We start from the raw sequence: 26,518 nt of genomic DNA, 5'->3' as shown, positions 1-26,518 counted from the left end.
AATGGATGACTAGGTTCATGTATTAGTGGGGGAAAATCCTTTCTTTTCATGTTAGTAAAGTTATACTATGCAATGTGTATAAGACAAGAATTATAAGGTGTAACATTGCATACATAATAGGAAATGTGTTGTAGAAAGAGGCCTCACTGCAAGTCATTCAGTACTGGGTCAGCCCTATCAGAAGCCAGAAATCTAGCTGCCTGCTTACAATATCCAATGCCAATGTACACCTCAGAATCAAGACAGGGGCACACTGCCAATCTGAGATACATCAACATCAGCCCACATAATGAAATGCTCCCACCACTGAGCCTGGGAGTCAATCTAACATGCATTCAGTTAAACTCATAAATGGTTACAAGATAAGAATGGTCAAAATGTTAAGGGGCTCATGTCACTGCAACTTTTTATTCCTCTGTTTAGATTTTTGCAGTCCTCCTCCTGCCCTTTCCCCTCCCCCCACCGCTTTTTTCCTACCTCTGAAGTTCAGGAAATGGAGAGCATCGATATCACATCACACACATACAAGATTTGTATTTTGGCAAATATTTTTCAGCAAATTGACATCAAAATCTTGTATTGGTAAAGTGGGCAGAATAGGGAACGATTATGATACATTAAGAACCAGGAATAGTCTTTGAATACTTACACATTCAGTAAAGTATTTGACGGAATCTCAGTGATTCATGGAGGGGATGGAAGCAGACATAGGTTGATGATGGGGTGAAGAGGTGAGTACAAGGAGCCAGAAGTTGCAGATGGGATTACAATATCCCAAATGGCTATATCATACAGCTCTTTAAAAGTATTCAACTGGTTTTGAATCAAATTGAACATCCAGAATATTGATAAAAAGCATCCACTGGAATACATGCAAATTAACTCTCAAGAAAGTATGTCTGTGCACAGTGTGAGAGAGCAGCCAATCCTTATAAACTGATTGGAAAATAATTTGGTATCGCTTTTTAGAGATTTTTCCTGGCAATAGGACCAAATGTACTAACACTAAAATTCACTGCCTTAATAAAGATACCATTTTTTAATACAAAACATAACACTGTTATTCTTTAATTTAATGTCTGGAAAAGGCGCCTAGAGTTCAGAATGAGAGCTTGGAAGGAATACCACAAAAATTGATATACAAGAAAGTCTATGACTGTTCTATTAGTCAGTGGACCAACAAGAGGAAGAATGCCACCAAAAAAGTTACACGGGTAAAGTGGTTCAATGTGGCTTGGCCCGAGCCAAGATTGTTAGTTGTTGCTCCATCTTTGTTTTGCCGATTCAGAAGTTGCTTATTCAAGGGAACATCATCCATGTCCAGATCATAAGCTAGTTCTACAAAAAACAAAAACAAAGTCAACTCAGAGCACGTTACCAGCATCATCAAACAAGATTCAAGGGTGTCTTAGATTCCATCCTTTGATTTACTTTCAAAAACCCAAACGGGTAGCAGGAAAGCTCTTAAAGGATTCTTATATGGAAGGAAAAGCTCACTTGAGAGGGATTCTGCAAATATTAGCTCTCTACAATCCTTTTTTTTTTTTTTTGGTCTTAATGAACAAATGATTTATGGTAAGCATAACATTTAAAATGAGGCAAGACAAATCAGTACGTTTGGGCGGAAGGTAGAAAATAAATCTGAAACTATGTTTTCCCTTTTTTCACGGAAACTGATTAGATTCTGAAAAATACCTTTGGGAGCTTGAGATAACTTGAGGCAAACATGCCGAAAGCAAATCTAGGAATAGCTAAACTTACTGGGCAACAAAGGATGTTAAACATTTAACATGGACCTGAGTTTCTTTCAAGTTGTATTGCAAATTGCTTTTCCAGATTTGGAGTGCAAGTCTCCTCCGTTCCCCAGTGCTTTTGTCTTTATCTCTCAGAATCACAGGAAAAATACAGATGGAGGGAAGCTCAAGAGGTCATCTGTCTTACTCTGTCACCCATGATCCTTGTAAGTGGTCAACCACACCCTTAGAGGCCCTATGCATCAGCATTTCTTGCAATGGGGGACCAGAAAGCCCTGTTGAACAATGGCTATATAGCCATTGCGTGAGCCTGGCCAATTTTTGCTAGATAATTTTCTTGTAAGAAAATCTGTTTACTTAAATCTGCAAATGACAAGCCTAACATTAGGGGTTAACTTAGTAGCTTAGCCTGTCAGAGAGAGGTACCATAAATTCTACCTCCACCCTGGCAATCCTTCCATGAGCAAATATGTCTGACAGAGTTGGCATTCAGTCTTTCCCACGCAGCCCCAGTTCTGCAGTCCTACTCCACCACACTCACCCAAGGGTGGGGTGGAGAGTGGGGAGAGAGACTCAAGGCAGTCCCAGAGTCAGGCAGGCCAACAGTGGGGTGATGAGGGAAATATGGAACCCCCTTTAGCACTTCTGGGAAGCAGCAGTCAATTGGATGGACTGCTGGACCAATCAAGAAACACTTATAAAGATGGCCTACCCAACATGAGCCAGTTCAGTCTAAAGTTTTTCAGTCCACCTATGCTGAGATACACCAAAAAGCACTATTATTGTCATCTCATACTTCTAACCTTAGTTGGCTAATGTGAGATATCTTTTGGGGTCATTAAGAAACACTCAGATTTCCTGACCCTTTTCCAACTTAGATGGGACTCATGCACACAGGCTAGTGGGAGTGCCAGAGAAAAGAGGAGGGATCCTATTAGAAAGCAAGAGAAAATCAGAAGGTCTGAGGGAAGGACTAAAATCATTCCATTGGAGACCGAGGCCACTGCGGCGTTTGTAGTTGAGGGCTACAGTATTTGCCTGGACCTTTAAGGTGGCTGAGGACTCCACTTCCCAGTCTGGAAATGGAGAAAGAATCAGGCAAAGCCCTCCAATTCTGATGAGGCCAACTCTGCTTGGCTGTCCTACCAGCAGCTCAACACCACTTTCTCCAAATTCCCTGTTTTGGGAGAGACTAGCAAAAAAATACATAATAAAGGAAGTGGCTTACTCTTCTAACTTCCCTCCTATGGCCAGAAACTGATTTACACACCATTGGTTCTTCAGGTCAGTCTTGAATCCTTTCAATCCAATAACATTCCCAGACACTGAATAGGTTCCTGTTCCAGAGCAAGTACCAACACAGGACCAACATACAACATACCAACAAGTACCATCACCACGCCTCCTCCTACCTCACCTCCCTTCTCTCCTTTCACAGCCCAGCCCTCACCCTCCGCTCCTCTGCCACTAACCTCCTCACTGTGCCTCATTCTCTCCTGTCCCACCATCGACCCCCAGCCCACATCCTTCCCCTGGCCTGGAATGCCCTCCCTCCACACATCCGCCAAGCTAGCCCTCTTCCTCCCTTCAAAGCCCTACTGAGGGCTTACCTCCTCCAGGAGGATTTCCCAGACTGAGCCCCCTTTTTCCTCTCCTCCTCCCCATCCCCCTACTCTGCCCTACCTCCTTCGCCTCCCCACAGCACTTGTATATATTTGTACAGATTTATTACTCTATTTATTTTACTTGTACATATTTACTATTCTATTTATTTTGTTAATGATGTGCATATTGCTATGATTCTATTTGTTCTGACGATTTTGACACCTGTCGACATGTTTTGTTGTCTGTCTCCCCCTTCTAGACTGTGATCCCGTTGTTGGGTAGGGATCGTCTCTATATGTTGCCGACCTGTACTTCCCAAGCGCTTAGTACAGTGCTCTGCACATAGTAAGCGCCCAATAAATATGATTGAATGAATGAATGAATGAAGATGGGTTTCCTCCAAGTCCAAAACTTGGGAGATGCAGTCTCCTGTTTCCTGCATGAAGTATCTGAGTAAGTATCTGAAAAGGATGTCATAAGAAATCTAGGCTTGCAGAAATTTTTAGAAAAATTAAATATGCACACTGAGAATTGATATATGCAGTGTACCTATTATTTTGGATTGGGTATATCCTTCAAAATGTTCTCATTTAGAAGCCCCTTGACTCAAAAAAAACCCAAACCAAGCTCACTGGTGCCCCCTGAAAAATCAATCAATTAATCAAGGGTATTCACTGAGCACTTACTGTCTGCTGAGCACTGTATTTGGTGCTTGGGAAAGTATAATACAACAAAGTTGGCTAATGCCAACCATGCACACAAGGAGCTTACAGTCCACAGAAAAGCAATGAGACTCCGGAAATACTGTGTTAGAACTGAGCAAAAATCAAGCAAAGATAAAAGTTTTATTCTTTTTTCAAAGGATTTCAACTATGCTCTCGTAAATGAACTTCCAGGGGGCAGAATATGGAATGCTGATAATTGGCATCACAGGAGCAAATAGTATCACATGCGCGTTTAACGCTATACTGAAAAAGTGAGTTGTAAAAGACAAGATAATCCACCTATTTCCTTTAAGTTACCTGTCCAATTAATAAAGTCCAGTTTGCTGGCCAGAAAAAGGGACCGCGGAAAGGAAATAGATCTTGAGTTGTATTTCCAACTCAACCACTGTCTTATTGAGTTTAGGGGAGGCAAATGATCTCGGCCTTCAATTCTCATGCATCTCATCCACTTGGACTATTAATAGTTACTGTTACCTATTAATGAAGGCTTTTAGAAGCACATTTTTAATGGTATTTGTTAAATGCTTACTATGTGCCAAGCACTGTACTAAGTTCCGGGGTAGATATAAGATAATCAGGTTGCACACAGTCTCTATCCCACATAGGGCTCACTGTCTTAATTCTCATTGTACAGATGGGGTAACTGAGGCACAGAGAAGTTAAGTGACTTACCCAAGGTCACACAGCAGGCAAGTTGGTGGAGCAGGAATTAGAACCCAGGGTCCTCTGACTCCCAGGACTGTGCTCTTTCCATTAGGCCATGCTGCTTCTTTAGGGTAAAGAGGGTATGCTTGCTTTTAGTAAAAGTCTTTGAGGTTCCTTAATCAAAATTAATACTGGCATTTGTTAAGGGCTTACTATGTGCTAAGCACCTGTACTAAAGGGGCTTACGTGCTAAGTGGGAGGGAGACTAGGCACTGAATTTTACAGGTGAGGAAATTGGGGCAGAGGAAATTTAAGGGACTTGCCCAAGGTCACACAGTAGACAAATTATAGAACCAGGATTAGAACCCACATCCTCTGGCTCCCAGGCCCCTGCTCTTTCCACTAGGCCATGCCGATTCCCACAATATTCCCAATGAATGAAGAAACTTCAAATACAAAAGCTATCTTGACTGTAGACCATAAGCTCGCTGTGGGCAGGCAACGTGACTGTTATATTGTTATACTTTACTTTCCCAAGCACTTAGTAGAGTGCTCTGCACACAGTATGTGCTCAATAAATATGATAGGTTGACTGATTGTCAACTACAAATGCATCAATCAGAATATTTAGAAGGTGCCTGCTCATCAAATTGAATCATGAATAAGATTCATAGTAAGCACTTAGCAAATACCATAATAATAATAGCAATTATTATTATTATTGTTACAGCAGAGCTGGAGTTGACGAACCATCATTTGGAAACATAATGGGAGTGTTGTGGGAAGTGGGGATGGGTTGTGTTATCTATTTTATTTATTTTATTTTGTTAGTATGTTTGGTTTTGTTCTCTGTTCCCTTTTAGACTGTAAGCCCACTGTTGGGTAGGGACTGTCTCTATATGTTGCCAACTTGTACTTCCCAAGCGCTTAGTACAGTGCTCTGCACACAGTAAGCGCTCAATAAATACGCTTGATTGATTGATTGATTGATTCACAGGGTAGAGGAAAAACCAGAGCCAAGGATCTCCTCTTTAACCCAACTCATTCACCCAACTTTAACCCAACTTTAACTCATACTCCCTGGCTTTGCTCCCTTCTCCCTGGCCTGGAGGTATCCTAGATCTTTATCCTAGATAAAGCCTGAATAAAGGCAACCTGAAAGGTAATCATGTCCCCAAGGGAAGAAACAAGAAATTGAAGTGGCTTGAAATACTTGCCATACCTTACTCAAGTCCTTTGTCATTAGGTAAGAAAAGCCATTTTTATTCCATTTTACAGAGTTGAAGTAACTCTGGGCACCCAGTGAGGCTGTGCTGGATACAGACTAGAATGCTTGAACTCTATCTGCCTTGGCAACATGGGAAGTCTCCTGGATTCTTGCAACTGCTCAGGGATAGGGGAACTAAGACATTTATAGAGAAAATTTTCCCTTAGAATTGGTAAGTATAGCTTTGGGGCAATTGACTTGTTCAATAGAGTGGTCTAGTGGTTAGAGCATGGGCCTGGGAGTTAGAAAGACTTGGGTTCTAATCCCAGGCACACCACTTGTCTACCATATGACCTTGGATAAGTCATTTAACCTCTCTGTGCCTCAGTTACCTCATCTGTACAAAGGGGATTAAGATTGGGAACACCATGTCTGTTTATTGTTGTAATGTACTTTCCCAAGCATTCAATACAGTGCTCTGCACAGAGTAAGTGCTCAATAAATACAATTGAATTGCACTGAATTGAATGTGGGACATGGACTGCATCTAGCCTGATTACCCTGTGTCTACCCCAGTGCTTGCAACAGTGACTGGCACACTGTATGTGCTTTAACAAATGCCATTAAAAAAACCCAAAAACCTTATATCTGGAGGTGGCAGGCCAGGGTCAAAGCTGAAGCCCAAGGCCTTCCCACCCCTCCAGTACTCGTAACACCAGGCCTGCCACCAGGAAAACGCCCTGTGGTTATCATCGTCCTTAACTTCAGGCCCCAACCCATCCTCCGTCATGACAGGGTGTGGATGAAGCTGCAGCGGAGGTCTTCCAACATCAGAATTGTCGGGGGCTAGGGATCTCGTGGCTATAGCTGGGGCTGTTGGACTCCGAACAGCCCTACTGGGGAGGTGAAGAGCATCTCCTATATTTATTCTGGTGGTGGTCTTTCTTTGTGGTTTCTCTGTGTTTTTCTTGTTCCACTTGTCATTATGTGCCTACCACCAACCCTCTCCTCCTTATTCATAGATTGGGAACCCCTTGAAGGCCAGTGACCTTGTCTAATTTTCATAAACTTATATTTATGGATATACATATACTTGTACTCATGCATATACTATACTTACTATAGTGCTTTGCCCATAGTTAATGCTTCTAAGCACTGCAGCCTAGGTAGTGTCGCCTAGTGGAAAGAGCACAGGCCTAGGAGTCAGGACTTGGATTCTAATCTTAGCTTGTCCACTTGTCTGCTCTGTGACCTTGGATAAGCTATTTAACTTCTCCCTGACTCAATTTTCTCATCTGTAAAATAGGGATTCAACACCTACTCTTCCTCCCCCTTTGACTGTTCATCTCGTTTGGGACTGGGGCAGTGCCCAACCTGATTATCTTGTATCTACCTCAGTACTTAGTATATTGCTTAGTACATTATAAGTGCTCAACAAATAATATTATTATTGGTATTGGTATTTTCAGTACTTTTACTACTACTGAGGAAACACCATCTGGCTAACTAAAAACGAGGAAACAGGGAAAACCTTCAGTGAATTAAAACCAATTCTGCTTTGGTAATCAGATATCTTCTGCTACATTGCTGAAAAGTGAACTCTGTAAGTCTTGCAAGGAATGGCTGAGGTCGACTGTCAGCTGGCAAGAACTCCTCTAACGGAGGTCATCGTCACTTTGCAACGCAGTACACATATGGTCATTTGTGTTAAATGTCAGCAATATATTCCTCATGGCCACTCTTGAAACTACACAAAGAAGAATGTTTTTATGGGCGACCTAAATAAAGAGTACTCCAAAAGAATCTCTTCAGAATCACCCTGATTGAAGCAACATGGGCAAGAAATGCAACTACTACCATGCTCTGATGCATCTTCAGCTTTTCTAGCAACCTGCAAGCACTGATCGGCTGGCTCTTCCTGAAAGTAACCCTGTCGGAGGCACAATTAATTACCAATCCCATATTTTTTTTCTCAGGGGGGTGGAGATGCCATAGATCAAAAGCACATCAGCTGCAGTAAAGGAATGAGAGCTCTCTTTTCCCCAACCTGCACACAGACCTCAATCTAAATCAGAATATCATCTCATGGTAACTATTGTTCTTGGAAGGGAGCTCTGTGGACTGAAACCCCTAACATCTCCACCCAACAATATTTACCAACAACTCGCTGTGGATGAGGACCTAAACCAAGCCCTCGGATCTAAAGAGATTATATGTGAAGATGGAGCCGCAGAGTGGGCTGACAGTAGCACGTGTCTGAAAACAAAACAAATGTTCAAATAAAGCCAAGGACAGAAAACACTTCCCATGGGAAGAGACAAAATAAAAGTGTGGAAGCACAAATGTGAATATTGGCCTTGGGAGAATGCAAAAAGCAAATACACATATACACACTCCAGACTAAAGAATTCTCAGCTCGGCAGTAACCAGATGTGTCATGGGAAAAACCACAAACCGTTTTCTCTTTAACCATTCGCATTTTTACATGTTTATCTAGCAGTGATTTTTCCAGAACATAGCTTTGTTCTACTGAAAAACACATAAAAAACTGTCTAATCTTGAAGTTGATTGTCAACGGGAACCTTTTGGCCTTACAAGGAGATTTTCATGCTAAATCCAAAAATCTGTTTCTCCTTATAATCAGTCTAACTATGCCCAGGGGGTATTACAACAATCCATACTATTACATCCTCAGTCTTCACTCTTTCTGTGCACTTCTTGTCTTTTGTGCTGCAGATTAAATAATCTGCTTAAAATAATAGTCAATAATTAACGTTTGCTTGTTTTTGTTTTAAAGTTTCTATCTCTCATGCACAACACAGAGCAGTTTATGACTCTCTCTTAGTTTGAAAAAGTTTTCCAGCCGAGTCCCAGGAAGCAACATTGTTGCAAAAGCCTCCTGAAGCACACCCCTCCTGTTTGCTCCATAGCATATCAAAAGCTTTGAACATCATTCTCACCACAACATGCAGCATGGGGTGACACCAGCAAATAGCTGTAAACTCTACAACGTGGGTTTTCCACGTGACCATAAAGGAGGAGAGATTTCTCTACCTCTGCGAGTAGGATTTTGCTTCTTGTTTTTCTTCCCAGACTATGAGGAACAAAGCTACTTGGGCAGGAATACTCCGGAAATAAATCAGCTAAACCAGGAAGAGATCGTCTTTAGCATTGGCCTAACAGCTTTCACTATAGCTGGCACACAGAGAAAGAAGGCTAAGGGCTGGCATCCAGACAGCAATATAGAGGCATATGCATCCACCCCCAGGAGTTCTTTTGGCCTGGTCGAGCAGCCCTGTGGAACTATAAATGGACACGGGTCCTCAGCAGATAATAGGGAGCAAATGCCTGATAATCAAAGGAAAGCAACTTCAAAGGAATCCACGCCATGTTTCAGAGGGCTCACCCCTAACGATGGGCAGGTTTACTCATATAAGCCAAGAAAGAAGAGCAGCGATCTTGATGGCGGTGCTTGAGAATGTCACTGTACAGCCAAGCATCTGGGCTCCTGGCTGGCCAGGCTGGACCCAGCAGATGGCTTCAATCTGAATCCTAACAGAGTAACTTTAGAATACTCGCCTGAAAGCTGGGAATGGGGAACCTGTTCCAATTAAATCATCATCTCCATCATCTCACCACTCTCAGCACTTCTGCTTCTCAACTCATGGGGAAGCAGCGTGGCCTAGTGGAAAGAACACGGGTCTCGGAGTCAGGGGACTTGCGTTCTAATCCCAGTTCTGCCACTGCTCTGCAGTGGAATCAGTGGGATCCTGGGCAAGTCGCTTAACTTTTCATTCATTCATTCAATTGTATTTATTGAGTGCTTACTGTGTGCAGAGCACTGTACTAAGCTCTTGGGAAGTACAAGTTGGTAACATATAGAGACGGTCCCTACCCAACAATGGACTCACAGTCTAGAAGGGGGAGACAGACAACAAAACAAAACATATTAACAAAATAAAATACATAGAATAGTAAATATGTACAAGTAAAATAGAGTAATAAATATGTACAAACATATATACAGGTGCTGTGGGGAGGGGAAGGAGGTAAGGCCGGGGGGATGGGGAGGAGGGGAGGAGGAAGGAGGGGGCTCAGTCTGGGAAGGCCTCCTGGAGGAGGTGAGCTCTCAGTAGGGCTTTGAAGGGAGGAAGAGAGCTAGCTTGGCGGATGTGGGAAGGGAGGGCATTCCAGGCCAGGGGGATGATGTGGGCCGGGGGTCGAGGGCGGGACAGGTGAGAATGAGGCACAGTGAGGAGGTTAGCGGCAGAGGAGTGGAGGGTGCGGGCTGGGATACAGAAGGAAAGAAGGGAGGTGAGGTAGGAGGGGGCAAGGTGATGGAGAGCCTTGAAGCCGAGAGTGAGGAGTTTTTGCCTGATGCGTAGGTTGATTGGTAGTCACTGGAGATTTTTGAGGAGCGGAGTAACATGCCCAGAGCGTTTCTGCACAAAGATGATCCGGGCAGCAGCGTGAAGTATAGATTGAAGTGGGGAGAGACAGGAGGATGGGAGATCAGAGAGGAGACTGATGCAGTAATTCAGTAGGGATAGGATGAGAGATTGAACCAGCAGGGTAGCAGTTTGGATGGAGAGGAAAGGGTGGATCTTGGTGATGTTGCAGAGGTGAGACCGGCAGGTTTTGGTGACGGATTGGATGTGAGGGGTGAACAAGAGAGCAGAGTTGAGGATGACACCAAGGTTGCGGGCTTGTGAGACGGGAAGGATGGTAGTGCCGTCAACAGTGATGGGAAAGTCAGGGAGAGGGCAGGGTTCCCAACTTCTTGGAAACAAGAATCCCAACTTCTTTGGGATTCATTTTTCTCATCTGTACAGTGGGGATTAAATGTCTCTTCTTCCTAAATAGACTGTGAGCCCCATGTGGGCCAGGGATTGGGTCCACCCTGAATATCTTGAATCTCTCCTAGTGCTTAGTACAATGTTCAGCATGTAGCAAGCACGTAAAAAATACTATTATCATTATTATTACTACATTCATGTTGCTACCCCAAACTCTCACATGGCCACATTATCTTTGCCCATATTTTAATCTCAGCTTGAAACTCATGGCTCACAAGACTCATAGTTTTTATGGAAGTGTCTTTTTCTCTTCTAGTTTCTGGTTGGGACCCCAGCTGTTAACTTGCTGAAACCATCAGGCCAGCATCACCATATTTTCAATGGTGACAGAAAGGGTGGAAGGGGGAATCTCATGAGAAAGAATGGTATTGAGCAAGGCTGGCAGCTCAAAGTCAAACTCAAGAAGCTGTGGAAGTCAGTTAAAGCACCTGAACACCACACATTTTTTGGTTCATCTGCTGCTCCTGAAAACTTTCCTAAGATGGCCAGCTGATGCCTCATTACCTAATAATTCCCTGTGTACCCAACATTTTGATTCAGTTCTCTTATAATAACAATGATGATGATGATGATAATAATAACAATAATTGTGGTATTTGTCATGCCCATGTTACTGCCACAGGGCCTGTACCGCCACCCTCACACCCTTGGACATTGCATCTATGCCACCACCCACTTTAACAATGTACCCTGGGGCTGTTGCTTTACTCAGTCTGAAGTCTGGACAGTATGAAGCCAGTTCTGCCTGGGGATGAGACCTTTTCAGACTGGGCATAAATCTGGTGTCCCTTTAGCATCTCGTGAGAGCCATCAACTGTGCCCATAAATTGAAAATATTGAGTAATTAGGTCCATGCCTCTTTGGTGAAAAGGGAAGTATAGCTGAGATGAGACTTGTATTGTAACTTTTTGCCTCGCAGCTAAACTGCAGTTTCAAATAATAAACACTGCCATGGTTTCTTGCTAATGCTGACAAACTAGAAAGGCTTTCTTTCTTTGTCAGTGAGACAATAAAGGTGAGCTTTCTCATTCTGAACTACCTAGTGTGAGACTATGAATAGCCCAGTTATTTATTTAACAAGGGTCAGGAGAGGGACCTTAAAGCTGGGGCTGAGGCCGGGTTGGAGCAGGATTGGGGAGTGCAGGAGAGGAAGTGCAGACCCGAAGAGGTCTGGAGGGGCAGGGTCTCCCATCTCCTTCCCCCTCTGCTCTTCCCCAGCCCTCTGGTTTTGCAACTCCAGAGGGTGAGGGCCAAAGAAACAACCAGCAGTGGTGGTGGCAGGAGCAACAGAGTTGCCAAACACAATGCAGCCAAAAGAACAGAAACAAAACAAGGGAAGATATGAGAAGCAGTGTAGCTTAGTGGAAAGAGCACGGGCTTAGGAGTCAGAGGTCGTAAGTTCGAATCCCAGCTCCACCACTTGTTAGCTGTGTGACTTTAGGCAAGTCACTTCACTTCTCTGGGCCTCAGTTATCCTATCTGTAAAATGGGGATTAAGACTGTGAGCCCCATGTGGGACAGCCTGATAACCTTGTATCTACACCAGTGCTTAGAAAAGTGCTTGGCACATAGTAAGCACTTAACAAATACCATCACTATTATTATTATTATATGGGATGGGTTGAATTTAGGGTGCAGAGGAGCGAAGCAAAGCCACAGGCTGGAAACTGGAGAGGGCTGAGTGAGGTGGATAGGTCATGGAGAGAGAGGGGTTACTCACCTTATGAGTCCAGTGCTGTAAAGTCAAAACAGATGTACCTCAAACTTGAAATGGGGTAAGCTTAGAAATGTCAGGAGGGTCTTCCTTTGCAACTTGGAAGGTTGCAACTCAGGGGCTCCCTGTAAACATGACATTAAACTCAAGGGCTCGTGTCTACCTACTTTATTGTACGGTTCTCTCCCAAATGCTTAGTACAGTGCTTGGCACAAAGCACTGATTGATTGACTGAAATACCATTGATTGATTGATTGATCCCTCTAAAGGGGTAATAGGAGAAGAAAAGTTTCAAAACTGTGTTTCTCAACGATGGAAAAGTTCACAGCCCCAATCTCAAAAAAAAAAAAAGCACCAAAAAACCCAGAGGGTTTCATTTATGGCAGATTTTGCTGCAGTTCATACAGAACAACTGAAAGCCGTTTTGCTCATGGTAAGATTACGCCCTCGGATGTGGCTCCAGTTTGGTAAAAGAGTCTGTCTGATCAGCATTTTTTGTCTTTTTTTCCAGTTTCCCTGTTCTTTCTTTGAAAAGGAAATATGGTAGACCTTAAAATGTGGTTGTTTTGATCTTTGCACATTCAGAACAATGGAACTCTTCTGTTGCATTGAGACTCTGAATCTAGGATCACTTAAAACAGGTTTAGGGCAGGACTGTCCTTTTCATGGATTTTATCCATTTCTAAAGACTTAAGAGGTAAAAATGGATTAAAGGATTTTTCTGAATTTCATGGATATTTGGCTGCTGCTTCTGCCCTGTCACTCCTCCTCCACTGCTTCCCTCCTCCTCCTCTGGACGCTGAAGTGACTGGTAAAAGCAGTACCGGTGGAGAAAGAGAGTGTAATGGCAAAGGTGGCAGCTGCCTAGGGAATGGGGGGGGGGGGGGGCGGGGGGGCGGGAGGGAACAGTGGGTTTTTACAGAATTTTCAAAGTGCAAATCCAGAGAAAAATATATTGAGATCTGTCTCAGGCTAAGGTATTAAATTTCAAGTAAAGCACTCCTGCAGTGGAGTGGCAGACCCTTTGGAATTAGAAAAGTGGGTTAATTAGCATTTAAATAGGCTCTCTTCTGGCCCAGTTAAATACTTTACTCTTTGATACTAAATGTTCACACTGTCGCCTCTCCCAAAGTCTGGTGAGAGGGAGAATGGAGAAAGGGAGAGGAGAAAAGGAATGAGGAAGAGAAGGAAAGAGGGAGAGAAGAAAAAATAGAGAGAGGGAGAGGGGAGGAGAGAGGGAGAAAAGGAGTGATGAGAAGAGGAGTGATGAGGAGAGGAGAGTGGAAGGGAAGGGGGGGAGGGAGGGAGAGAGAGAGAGAGAGAGAGAGAGAGAGAGAGAGAGAGAGAGAGAGAGAAAGGAGAAATGGGGAAAGGAGAGTGGGAGAAATGGAGGGGAGACGGAAAGGGGGGAGAAAAAAAGCCCCCAACTAAGCCCCAGTACTTAAATGTATATTGTCATATGCCCCCATTCCTCCATCAATAATTTCTTTTAATGCTCCTTCATTCATTCAATCAATCATATTTATTGAGTGCTTGCTGTTTGCGGAGCACTGTACTAATCACCTGGGAGATTACAACACAAGAATAAACACATTCCCTGACCACGACTAGTTTACAGCCGAGAGGGATGAGTTTACAGTCTAGAGTAATCTGCCTGTCTGTTTCCTCCTCTAGACTGGGAGTTCCTTATGGGCAGAGAATGTGTCTAATGACATCACTGATTGAGGCTTGGAGAGGGCAAGAAGACCAGTGCCCAGCAAGTCCAGGGTGCCCATCATGTGCCTGTACTGCCACCAGAGTCCCTGGGCAGAGTCTGAGGTGGGATTGAGTGGTTCACAACCTCACCCCTCCCCTTATCCACCCAAGGCAGGCCCCACAGCTGTTAGTTGGAACTTTCCTCTGCCCTAGACTGTTGCAGAAAAAAGAGCTATTTCTGCTGGAAATAGCCTCTTAAACAAACTCCCCAAATCCTGGAGCTGCTTAATACTGACCATTTGTGGTGAAAGGAAGTTTGTCATCTTGAAATGTTAATTCCCTTAGCTCTGTTGGCTCTGAAAACTCAGAAGTCCTTTGATTACATTTACAAGGCTTTTCACTTATTACAAATGCAAAATCTCTACGCCCTACCAAAGAACAAACCCTGTTTACATGTGCGGATGGAAGATGCATATGCTTTCATGCCACAGAAAGAAGCCACCAAGTCACCGATGGCCATACTATTAGAGTTATCCAAGAGAGGGGAACTGATGAGTTGAAAACTTCCACAGTCGGCTAGAGCACTGCCCCCAAGAAAGGATGCCAGTGGAGGAATCCAATGCCCTCTCTTCCACACATCCTTGCCTCCTCTGACCAGCAGACCTGGTATTCCGGGATTTTGAATCATCTTCCCAACAGGGACTCACTATTTTTCCAGCATTAATATTCCCCAGACCAGCTGCCTTTGACACTCTGAACCAACACCTCTTCCTGGAAATGTTATCCAACCTTGGCTTCACTGACTCTGGCCTCTCCTGGTTCTCCTCTTATCTCTCTGGCTGTTCATATTCAGTCTTCTTTGCAGGTTCCTCCTCTGCCTCCTACCCCCTAACTATCCTTCAAGGCTCAGTTCTGGGTCCCCTTCTATTCTCCATCTAACACCCACTCCCTTGGAGAACTCATTCACCCCATGGCTTCAACTACCACCTGTATGCAGATCATACCCAATCTACATCTCCAGCCCTGATCTCATTCTCTCTCTCTCCAGTCTCTCCTCCCTTCAAGATATCTCTACTTGGCTGTCTTCCTGTCACCTCAAATTTAACATGTCCAAAACAGAGCTCCTTATCTTTCCACCCAACCCCTGTCCTTCCCATGACTTTCCCATCACTGTAAAGGGCACCACCATCCTTTCTGTCTCATAAGTCTCGCCTATCACTTATCCTATCCAACCTGGATTACTGCATCAGCCTCCTTGCTGACCACCCAACCACCTGTCTCTCTCCACTCCAGTCCATACTTCACTCATCTCTCCACTCCAGTCCATACTTCAGATCATCTTTCGATAAAAACATTCAAGACATGTCACTCCCCTCCTCAAAAATCTCCAGTGGTTTCCTACCACCTCTGTATCAAACATATCAAACAAAAACTCCTTACTATTGGCTTTAAATTACTCTATCCCTTTGCCCACTCCTACCTCACCTCCCTTCTCTCCTTCTACATCCCAGCCAGCACACTCGGCTCCTCTGGTGCTAACCTTCTCACTGTGCCTCGATCTCACCTGTCTTGCCGCCAACCCCTGGCATACATCCTGACTCTGGCCTGGAACGCACTACCTCCTCAAATCCGACAATTAATCTCCCGCCCCCCGCCCCCAAAACCTTATTCATTCATTCAATCGTATTTATTGAGCACTTGTACAGTGCAGACCATTGTAGTAAGACCTTGGAAAAGTACAATACCGCAATAGAGACAATCCCTGCCCACAATGAGCTCACAGTTTAGAGGACTGAAGGCACATTTCCTCCAAGAAGCCTTCCCAGACTTTTCCTCATCTTCCACGCCCTTCTGCATCACCCTACCTTGCTCCCTTTGCTCTTCCCCACTCCCCAGTCCCACAGCACTTATGTATATATCTGTAATTGTATTCCCCACTCCCCAGTCCCACAGCACTTATGTATATATCTGTAATTGTATTTATTTATATTGATGTCTGTCTCCCCACCTCTAGACTGTGAGCTCTTTGTGGGCAGGGATTGTCACTGTTTATTGTTTTACTGTACTTTCCCAAGCGCTTTCTACAGCGCTCTGCACACAGTGAGCATCTAGTGAATACAACTGAATGAATGAATGAATCCTTGACTTCTGTCTCTCATTCAACTCACATACTCAATCCTGTCAGTCCCACCTACACAACATCACTAAAATCCACCCTTTCCTCTCCATCCAAACTGCTACTACATGTGCTTTGCACATAGTAAGTGCTTAATAAATGCCATCTATATTACTATGATCACTCTTCCTAACCCACCTGGATTACTGCATCAGCCTCCTCGTTGACCTTCCAACCTCCTGCCTGTCCCCGTTCTTTACTCCATACTTTGCTCTACTGCCTGGATTATTTTTCTACAAAGCGTTCAGGACATGTCACCCTCCTCCCATCAAAAAATTCCAGTGGTTGGCCATCCACCTCCTTATCAAATAAAAGCTCCTCAACATTGGCTTTAAAGTAGTCTATCACGTTTCCCCCTCCTACCTCACCTCACCTCACTTCTCTCCTTCTACAACCCAGCCTGCATACTTCATTCCTCCGGTGCTAACCTTCTCACTGTGCCTCATTCTTGCCTGTCTCACTGCCGACAACTAGCTCACTTCCTGCCTCTGGCCTGGAACGCCCTCTCTCCTCAAATCCGACAGACAATTACTTTTCCCCTGCTCAAAGTCTTATTGAAGGCACATCTCCTCCAAGAGGCCTTCCCTGGCTAAGCTACACTTTCCTCATCTCCCACTCCCTCCTGTGTCACCCTGACTTGCTCCCTTTGCTCTCCCCCTCATCAGCCCCACAGTGCTTATGTACATATCTCTAATTTTATTTACTTGTATTGATGTCCGTCTGCCCCCCCCCCCCCCCCCCCGCCCCCCTAGATTTTGAGCTTGTTGTGGACAGGGATTGTCACTATTTATTGTTGTATTGTATTTTCCCAAGCACTTAGTACAGTGCTCTGCACACAAGTACTCAATAAATACAACTGAATGAATGATGGATTGAGAGATTGCGGCTCGTTCAAATATTCTCTGTCTCTGTAATATCCATCTCTGCAAAATGTAAACCAACTATAAAGTGGAAAATAACCTTTCTAGAAAAAAAAAAACCCAACAAGAACCTTTCCCTAAAGCCTTTTTTATCTTGCTGCATGACAGGTTTCCAGATCCAAATGAAGATCTTCCAAAAGGAATTAAATGTCTCCTACTTACTACTTGGGGAAGAGTTTGAACCTGAAGGCAAAGGATGACCAGCACCTTGAGAAATGGAAATGGAATTCATGACTGGCCCAGTTTGGAATGGGCACTTAGAAACAAACAGAAGGAAATCCAATAGGGAGTTATTAAAGTTGGTCCACTTAGGAAGAAAAAAAAAAAACAGTATACAGATACAATAGGGGAAAACCTGGCAAAGCACAAATGGGTTTGAAAAGATACAGGAGTCACAATAAACAACCTAATAAACATGAGTCAACAGTGTGGCCTCACTGTTAAACATTCAAGGACAGCACAAGAACACATTCATAGCAGCAAGGAAGCCATGAGGCAATCCTCCAGCTGTGCTTGGAAGACCATTACTAAATCCCTGTGTCTGCTTCTGGGCTCCTCAACTTGAGTGGGTTGGGAACTTTGGAGTAGGCTCAAAAGAGAGTCACAAAGATAACAATGCAATGAAAATTATGTTTGCTTGCCTATCCCCACTAAACTGTCAGTCAATCCAGGACAGAAACTTATATTATACTTCTTAGTATTTCTCCTCAGTGCTTAGCACAAAGAAAGCACCCAGTACACACCATGTTGTCAGTGCTATCTGGATCATGAGGAAATGGGTTTTTGTTCCAGCAGGAGGGTCTCATGGAGACTCTCTGACAGGAAGGACTTCTAGGGGGAATAGAGAAATCATGCTTGATGCGTTATTACTGTGCAGATTCCCAGCAGCTGCAACCACAGTACATACAAGCAACAATGTCTACTTCTCTGTCCATGATCGGGGGTCCAGAGTCCCCATACTGGGGTGGAGGGACACTTCATTCATTCATTTATTCGATCGTATTTATTGAGTGCTTACTGTTTGCAGAGCACTGTACTAAGCACTTGGAAAGTAGAATTCTGCAATAAAGAGACAATCCCTGCCCATAATGGGCTTACAGTCTAGTGGGACATGTTCAGGACATGTCACTCCTCCCTTCAAAAAACTCCAGTGGTTGTCCATCCACCTCCGTATCAAACAAAAACTCTTCATCGTTGGCTTTAAAGCTCCATCACACTTGCCCCCATGGCCCCAAGCCTGGTCATTATTCCCATAGCCCTGCCTGGTTTTAAGGGCTAGGCCAGTCTAAGTTTAGGTAGAGATCTTGGCAAGGTTCTGGCGAGTTGTCCCTGACCTGGGCCTCACATAATAAGAAGAATGAAGCTCAGCCAATGGAGGAGAAGGTGCTCCATTATTCATTATTTCAGTTCCAACCTCAGCACACAAAATTCATGTACAAAATTTGATTTTTGAAAGGAACATTCAGCTTCATTTTTAAAACGGGTGAATTAAAAATCAGAAAAAGATACAACGATTGCAATTTCTTCCCATGGGTTCTCATTTCTAAGGAAAACACTTTGCTATTCTGCTTTGGATCTCACGGTATTTGCACTGCAGGAAACTGAATCCTTTTTCCTCCACTATCACAGGAAGACCCCTCACAAGTTGTTCAAGAGAAGGAATACTAATCGATCTTTAAACAGACTCTTTGAAATCCAGATGTAGTTCCCTGAGAATGGCCCCTTCAGATGGAAAAAAAGGTCACTCACAAGGGTAGGTTAAAAAAAAAAAAGGAAAGATTCAGCACCAATATCGAAAGCTAAATCTTTTCAAAACATTTGTGCAATCCTAGGAAAATTTGACATTTGTCTTTGTGACTCATACAGAGAATCAAGGGTTGAAACTACATACAAAACAATCAATAAAGGAATGCATCCTGTCCTCATAACTTTTTAAAATGTAATAGTTTTGGTTCCTGCAGCTCTGCTAAAAATACAAATCCTGGGCATGAAACAGTCAGAAATATGCTGTATCAGCCTTAATAAAAATAATAATGATGGCATTTGTTAAGCGCTTATGATGTGCTAAGCACTGTTCTAAGCGTGGGGGGGGGGATACAAGGTGATCAGGTTGTCCCACGTGGGGCTCACAGTCTTCATCCCCATTTGACAGATGAGGGAACTGAGGCACAGAGAAGTGAAGTGACTTGCCCAAAGTCACACAGCTGACAAGTGGCAGAGTTGGGATTGGAACCCACAACCTCTGACTCCCAAGCCTGGGCTCTTTCCACTGAGCCATGCTGCTCCTCCATGTGAACAGAGACAATACAAAATGTCACTTCAGCTAAACCAAAGAAAGGCTTGTACAATGACACAATGACTTGGGTAGTGAGCTTGCTAGCAATATGAACTCTTCAAATATGATAGCTCAAAATCCTCCAGTGAGGTGCTTTAGTGCAGTTGCCTCAAGAGTCTTCTTATGTGAGGGAGATGCATGGCAACCTTCTATTTTACAGGTTTCTGCAGCTGACATTTTGAATATGCTTTTCTTGGCAATAAATATCTGAAACATACTGGCAGTGACCATCAATTAAGAAATTCCATGTTTAGGAGCCAAGAGGTGAGAATGCCCAGTGCCTCTGAAAATAATCAAGTTGGGGGCTCCCAGACCACCTTTCCATGAAGATAAACAACCCACTAGCCAAAAAATATAGAACAGGTAGGTATCCTTATGAATAAGAGATGTGAACAATCTTCCTAAATAATTCCATCCGAATTAGCTACTGAAAAGCTTCAGTGTTTAGTTCCTCCATCAGCAGCAATCCACATTATGACTCTCTACTAACTTTCTTCTTGACCCACTACAGACAGTCAAGAGTTTGTCCTCTTTGCTTCACCAAGGCCACACTCTCCAAAATCACCAAGAACCTTCTCATGGCCAAGTCCAATGGGCTCTGCTGCATTCTCATCTCCTTTCCCTTTCCAAGCATTTATCCTATCCCATCATGACTACTGCATCAGCCTCCTTGCTGACCTCCCTGCCTCCTGTCTCTCCCCACTCCAGTCTGCTTCTTGTGGGCAGGGAATGTGACTATTAACACTATTATAAGCCTACTGCTTTACACAGAGTAGGTGCTCAATAAATATGATTGACTGATTGAATACCCTCTGGTCCACCTTCGGTACTGTGAACAGTCCCTCAATCCCTAAGCCTGGGGAGTCCCACAAGGCTCTGTGCTGGATCCCTAGTTCTTCTCCTTTGACACCCACTGTCTTGGCTTCCGCTATGTGAAGTATGCAAAAATATGCCTTTCTTATCCTGACCTCACCACCCTCCTCCAATCCCACATATCTGCTTGTCTCCAGGACATCTCCATGTGGATAACCCACAAGCCCCTCCAACACAACTACTCATCTTCCATCCTAAATAATAATAATAATGATGATGGCATTTGTTAAGCGCTTATTATGTGCAAAGCACTGTTCTAAGTGCTGGGGAGGATACAAGGTGATCAGATCATCCCACGTGGGGCTGGGGAAGATACAAGGTGATCAGATCGTCCCACGTGGGGCTCACAGTCTTAATCCCCATTTTACAGATGAGGTAACTGAGGCCCAGAGAAGTTAAGTGACTTGCCCAAAGTCACACAGCTGACAATTGGCAGAGCCGGGATTTGAACCCATGACCTCTGACTCCCAAGCCCATGCTCTTTCCACTGAGCCATGCTGTTTCTCTACTAAACGCCCTCCTTCTCTCAACTTCCCCATCTCCACTGAAAATACCATTAGTGCGATCCCCCGTGATGACCCCCATCAAATGATAATTGCACCATTCCTAAAGGGAATACTCAAAATCCCATAGAAGGGGATTAATGATACTTTCCCCCTTCCATTCTTTTTGGGTAAGGGTAAGGACAGGAAGTTATGATTACCCCCTTTTTTAAGTGGATAAACTGAGGCACAGAGAGATTAAGGGACAAGATCACCCAGGAGGTTAATGGCCTAATGAAGCCTAGAACACAGATGTCCTGACTCTAAGCCATGCATTCTTTCACGTTAGCACTCTCCATCCATTACATCTATGGCAGTAGTCAGTGTCTATTACTAGACTCATCAATTTTACCCACTCAACATATCTGGGACCCTTAAGGACTCTCTCAGTGATAGGAAAATCTTCTTTGCTGCTGGAACCCGATGCCTTGAAATGTGAGTGGCTGACAGATGCTGGCATTCTTTGTGACTCAAGTGAAAGCCGTCTTCTGGCAAACAGGTGGCAACTCACCCTCTCTGTTAATTCCTTCTCTGAATCTTCTTTATTGGCCTCTCACTGCCTGGACACTACTCCTGTCTTACCCCTCACCCCAATTTAATTCAGGAATTTCTGGTGGTAATGAAAATAAAGGGATCTGCTTCTGGAGCATATATGTACATGTCTTATGGTTTTGGCCTATTAGAGTGGAGGAAGCAACTTCATTAATGAGGCTATTTTTAATTTGTGTGTACATATATATGTATGTGTATATGTGTATGTATATGTGTGTGTGTATATATACACACACACAGGTGTATATATATATATATATATATATATGTACACACAAATAAAAAATAGTCTCATTAATGAAGTTGCTTGCTCCACTCTAATAGGCCAAAACCATAAGACTTACCCTTACAGTAATACACTTTGGCATCTCCTTTCCCTTATAGAGTCTGTGGGATTACTGCCAGGAAAATACAATTATGTGTTGGCAAAGGACTAAATAACATTCCTTAACCTAAAAGTTGTTTCATTCTTTTTTTCCATTTCTTTATTCCCTTCTTTTTCTCTTTCCATTTCTACGTTAACTCATTTCCTGTGTCCAATTACTCTTTTTTCATCTGTCTAGTCTTTTTTGGTTTTGCATTCTCTATTGACTCTGCAACTCTTCTGTGAACACCGGTTTAACTCACCAATTGATTCGGAATCTTCAGTCCTCTTTTTTTTTTTACATGCTACTGCTATCCACCTTCATTTAAAAGTTTACCCTATGTTCCATTTTCTTTACATTTAGTCCCATTGTGTCTTTCTAGTTCTCATTTTTCAAGTTTAGCCAATATTTCAGTTCCTCCACTGTTCACTTCAACACTGCATACTGCTTCTCCTCTTCATTTATGTTTGACACCTCTACTTCTCTGGTTCTCCATATTTGATCTTCCGTGTTCCTAAATGCTCCATCTCTTTGACTCTTTTCTTTCCTCTGTTGACTTTCCTCTGTATCTACTTCCTCAGGAACATTTTAACACCTTACTTTATTCATAATTGTTCATTTCTCTAACTGCCTCTCTCCAACTCCACTGCTTCCTTCTGAATCTTATAGCTGAGTTGTCTCTTTGAGGCAGGCAAGCAGAGTGCAGCACATTGCAAAGTCCCCATGAGAATGTTATGTATAAGACCATTTTCTACCCAAAAGTCCTCAGCATAGTGATGAGGCCATGCTACAGTGACACAGAACAACTGTTGCTTGCCAGACTAGCCACTTGGTAACTGCTGGGGTATTTGCTGCCCACATTAGCCAGTTTGGTTTTTTTGGTATTCCTGCCCAACCTGTCCAGGATGCGAAACACTGTAGATCCGAAACTTTCACCACTGATGGCATAGCCTCAGCAGGCAGTCCCCTACACTTGACTCTTTTATCTCCCCTCCATGGTGAGCTGTGGGTTGGAAACACTCTGTGCCCCAAGGGGAACAGTGTGGCCTAGAAGAAAGAGCACAGGTCTGAGAAAATTCAAGGACCTGGGTTTTAAACCCGGCTCTGCAACTTGCCTGCTGTGTAACCCTGGGCAAGTCCCTTAGTCCCTGTGACTCAGTTTCCTCCTCTGAAAATTTGGGATTAAAATACCTGCTCCCTCTCCCTGGTAGGACTGTGAGCCTCATTCATTCATTCATTCATTCATTCATTCAATCGTATTTATTGAGTGCTTACTGTGTGCAGAGCACTGTACTAAGCGCTTGGAAAGTACAAGTTGGCAACATATAGAGATGGTCCCTACCCAACAGTGGGCTCATAGTCTAGAAGGGAGAGACAGAGAACAAAACAAAACACATTAACAGAACAAAATAAATAGAATAAATATGTACAAGTAAAATAAATTAATAGAGTAATAAATACGTACAAACATATATACATATATACAGGTGCTGTGGGGAAGGGAAGGAGGTAAGGTGGGGGATGGAGAGGAGGAGGAGGGGGAGAGGAAAGAGGGGGCTCAGTCTGGGAAGGCCTCCTGGAGGAGATGAGCTCTCAGTAGGGCCTTGAAGGGAGGAAGAGAGCTAGCTTGGCGGATGTGGGGAGGGAGGGCATTCCAGGCCAGGGGGATGACGTGGGCCGGGGGTCGACGGCGGGACAGGCGAGAATGAGGCACGGTGAGGAGATTAGCTGCCGAGGAGCAGAGGGTGCGGGCTGGGCTGGAGAAGGAGAGAAGGGAGGTGAAGTAGGAGGGGGTGAGGTGATGGAGAGCCTTGAAGCCAAGGGTGAGGAGTTTCTGCCTGATGCATAGGTTGATTGGTAGCCACTGGAGATTTTTGAGGAGGGGAGTAACATGCCCAGAGCGTTTCTGGACAAAGACAATCCAGGAAGTGGCGTGAAGTATGGATTGAAGAGGGGAGAGACAGGAGGTTGGGAGATCAGGAGAGGAGGCTGATACAGTAATCCAGACAGAATAGGACGAGAGCGTGAACGAACAGGGTAGTGGTTTGGATGGAGAGGAAAGGGCGGATTTTGGCAATGTTGCGGAGCTGAGACTGGCAGGTTTTGGTGACGGCTTGGATGTGAGGGGTGAACGAGATAACAGAGTCGAGGATAACACCAAGGCTGCGGGCTTGTGAGACGGGAAGGATGGTAGTGCCATCAACAGTGATGGGAAAGTCAGGGAGAGGGCAGGGTTTGGGAGGGAAGACAAGGAGCTCAGTCTTGGACATGTTGAGTTTTAGGTGGCAGGCAGACATCCAGATGGAGATGTCCTGAAAGCAGGAGGAGATGCGAGCCTGGAGGGAGGGACAGAGAGCAGGGGCAGAGATGTAGATTTGGGTGTCATCAGCGTAGAGATGATAGTTGAAGCCGTGGGAGCGAATGAGGTCACCAAGGGAGTGAGTGTAGATCGAGAACAGAAGGGGACCAAGAACTGAAGCTTGAGGAACCCCTACAGTAAGGGGGAGGGAGGGGGAGGAGGAGCCCGCAAAAGAGATTAAGAATGAACGACCGGAGAGATAAGAGGAGAACCAGGAGAGGACGGAGTCTGTGAAGCCAAGGTTGTATAGCGTGTTGAGGAGAAGGGGGTGGTCCACAGTGTCGAAGGCAGCTGAGAGGTCGAGGAGGATTAGGATAGAGTAGGAGCCGTTGGATTTGGCAAGCAGGAGGTCATTGGTGACCTTTGAGAGGGTAGTTTCTGTGGAATGTAGGGGATGGAAGCCAGATTGGAGGGGGTCGAGGAGAGAGTTGGTGTTAAGGCATTCGAGTCAGCACATATAGACGACTCGTTCAAGGAGTTTGTAAAGGAACGGCAGGAGGGAGATGGGGCGATAACTAGAAGGTGAGGTGGGGTCAAGAGAGGGTTTTTTAGGATGGGAGAGACATGGGCATGTTTGAAGGCAGAGGGGAAGGAACCCGTGGAAAGTGAGTGGTTGAAGATGGAAGTTAAGGAGGGGAGAAGGGACGGAGCGAGAGATTTCATGAGATAATAATAATAATAATAATAATAATGGCATTTATTAAGCGCTTACTATGTGCCAAGCACTGTTCTAAGTGCTGGGGACTTTACAAGGTGATCAGGTTGTCCCACGGGGGCTCACAGTCTTTACTCCATTTTACAGATGAGGTAACTGAGGCACAGAGAAGAGAAGTGCCTTGCCCAAAGTCACACAGCTGACAAGTGGCGGAGCCGGGATATGAACCCATGACCGCTGACTCCAAAGCTTGTGCTCTTTCCACTGAGCCACACTGCTTCTCCAAGGGCTCTGAACGTTGTTTCCCTATTGACTGGCGGCTACCATGGCCGTCCCTCCCCACTGCCCAGGCCTGTGGAGCTAGGGCCCTCGATGAGATTACTTCTTCAGAGTTGAAATAGAGGTTGTATTTAATAGTAATAAAAATAATAATAATAATGTTGGTATTGTGTTAAGCGCTATGTGCCAAGCACTGTTCTAAGCGCTGGGGGCGACACAAGGTAATCAGGTTGTCCCATGTGGGGCTCACAGTCTTCATCCCTATTTTACAGTTCAGGGAACTGAGGCCCAGGGAAGTGAAGTGACTTGCCCAAAATCACCCAGCTGACAAGTGGCAGAGCCGGGATTAGAACCCACAACCTCTGACTCCCAAGCCTGGGCTCTTTCCACTGAGCCACGCTGCTTCTCTAACACGGGGTGGACAATTCGGGACGGTCTAAGTTTAATTCCAAGTGCTTGATATCGGAGACTTCCTGTCCCTTATTTTAGAATATTTCATATCCCCTCTTTTTTACGCTTTCATTTCCCTTTGGAATCACTTTTCAGAGGGGACTCTACCTCTGACCTCTCCAACGAACTGGCCACTGAGAGCGCAAACGGGAATTCAAAAGGACAGGAACCTCCAACCGATCCCACCTCGTACCACCTCGACTGGAAAGAGGAAAGCAGCTGCAGGATGAGGCAGCGGTAGCTGCGGCAGAAGCCCTCGTTGTGGGAACGGGCTCTGAGCCATGAGGAGCCTGAAATTCTGCTCCTCTAACTACAGTGCCTGGCCCATTTGTTTTGATTTTGCGTACCTGTCCTTGTCTTTCGTGTTATCATCATGTTTTATTGTTTCATCCTCTTTATGTGTCGGTCTCCAGGCCACTCTCCCCCTTTACAGTCTTAGATTGTTAGCCCCTGGGAAGCCAGGGACCTAAATCCCACCTGGGCGTTCTTTCCCGGGGCTTAGTACAGTGCTCTGCAAACAATACAAGTTTAATAAATACTAGCCCTGCTACTACAGCCAAGCACTGGGATACATACCGGACGATCAGCTGGATACAATCTCTGTCCCACACAGCCCAAGCGGGAGGGAGAACAGGAATTTCCTCCCCATTTAACAGATGAAGAAACTGAGGCCCAGAGAGGATAAATGATTTGCCCAAAGTCACCCAGGAGACAAGTTGCAGCCTCCTCATTCCCAGACCTGCAGTCCAAGGTTGGGTAAGTCCTGCGCAAAGGCCTTGGGTCTAGGTCAGTAACTGCCCAAGATGAAAAA

At 44.5% G+C, this 26,518-nt stretch overlaps 1 protein-coding gene across 1 annotated transcript in view; it reads right to left on the bottom strand.

Moving 5' to 3' along the window:
- Window positions 1-502: 502 nt before the first annotated feature.
- Window positions 503-26,518, bottom strand: part of GPC3 (glypican 3) — a 432,499-nt gene continuing 406,483 nt past the window's right edge. The window contains exon 8 of the mRNA XM_038748017.1: window positions 503-1,338. Coding sequence (XP_038603945.1) covers window positions 1,169-1,338 — 170 coding nt within the window. The 3' untranslated portion in view covers window positions 503-1,168. The remainder of the gene's footprint in view (window positions 1,339-26,518) is intronic.

Source organism: Tachyglossus aculeatus, chromosome 6 (genome assembly GCF_015852505.1).
Source record: "Tachyglossus aculeatus isolate mTacAcu1 chromosome 6, mTacAcu1.pri, whole genome shotgun sequence".
Taxonomy (NCBI): Eukaryota; Metazoa; Chordata; class Mammalia; order Monotremata; family Tachyglossidae; genus Tachyglossus; species Tachyglossus aculeatus.
Note: the sequence above shows the minus strand (reverse complement) of the source record. Positions and strands in the feature narration are given on the sequence as shown.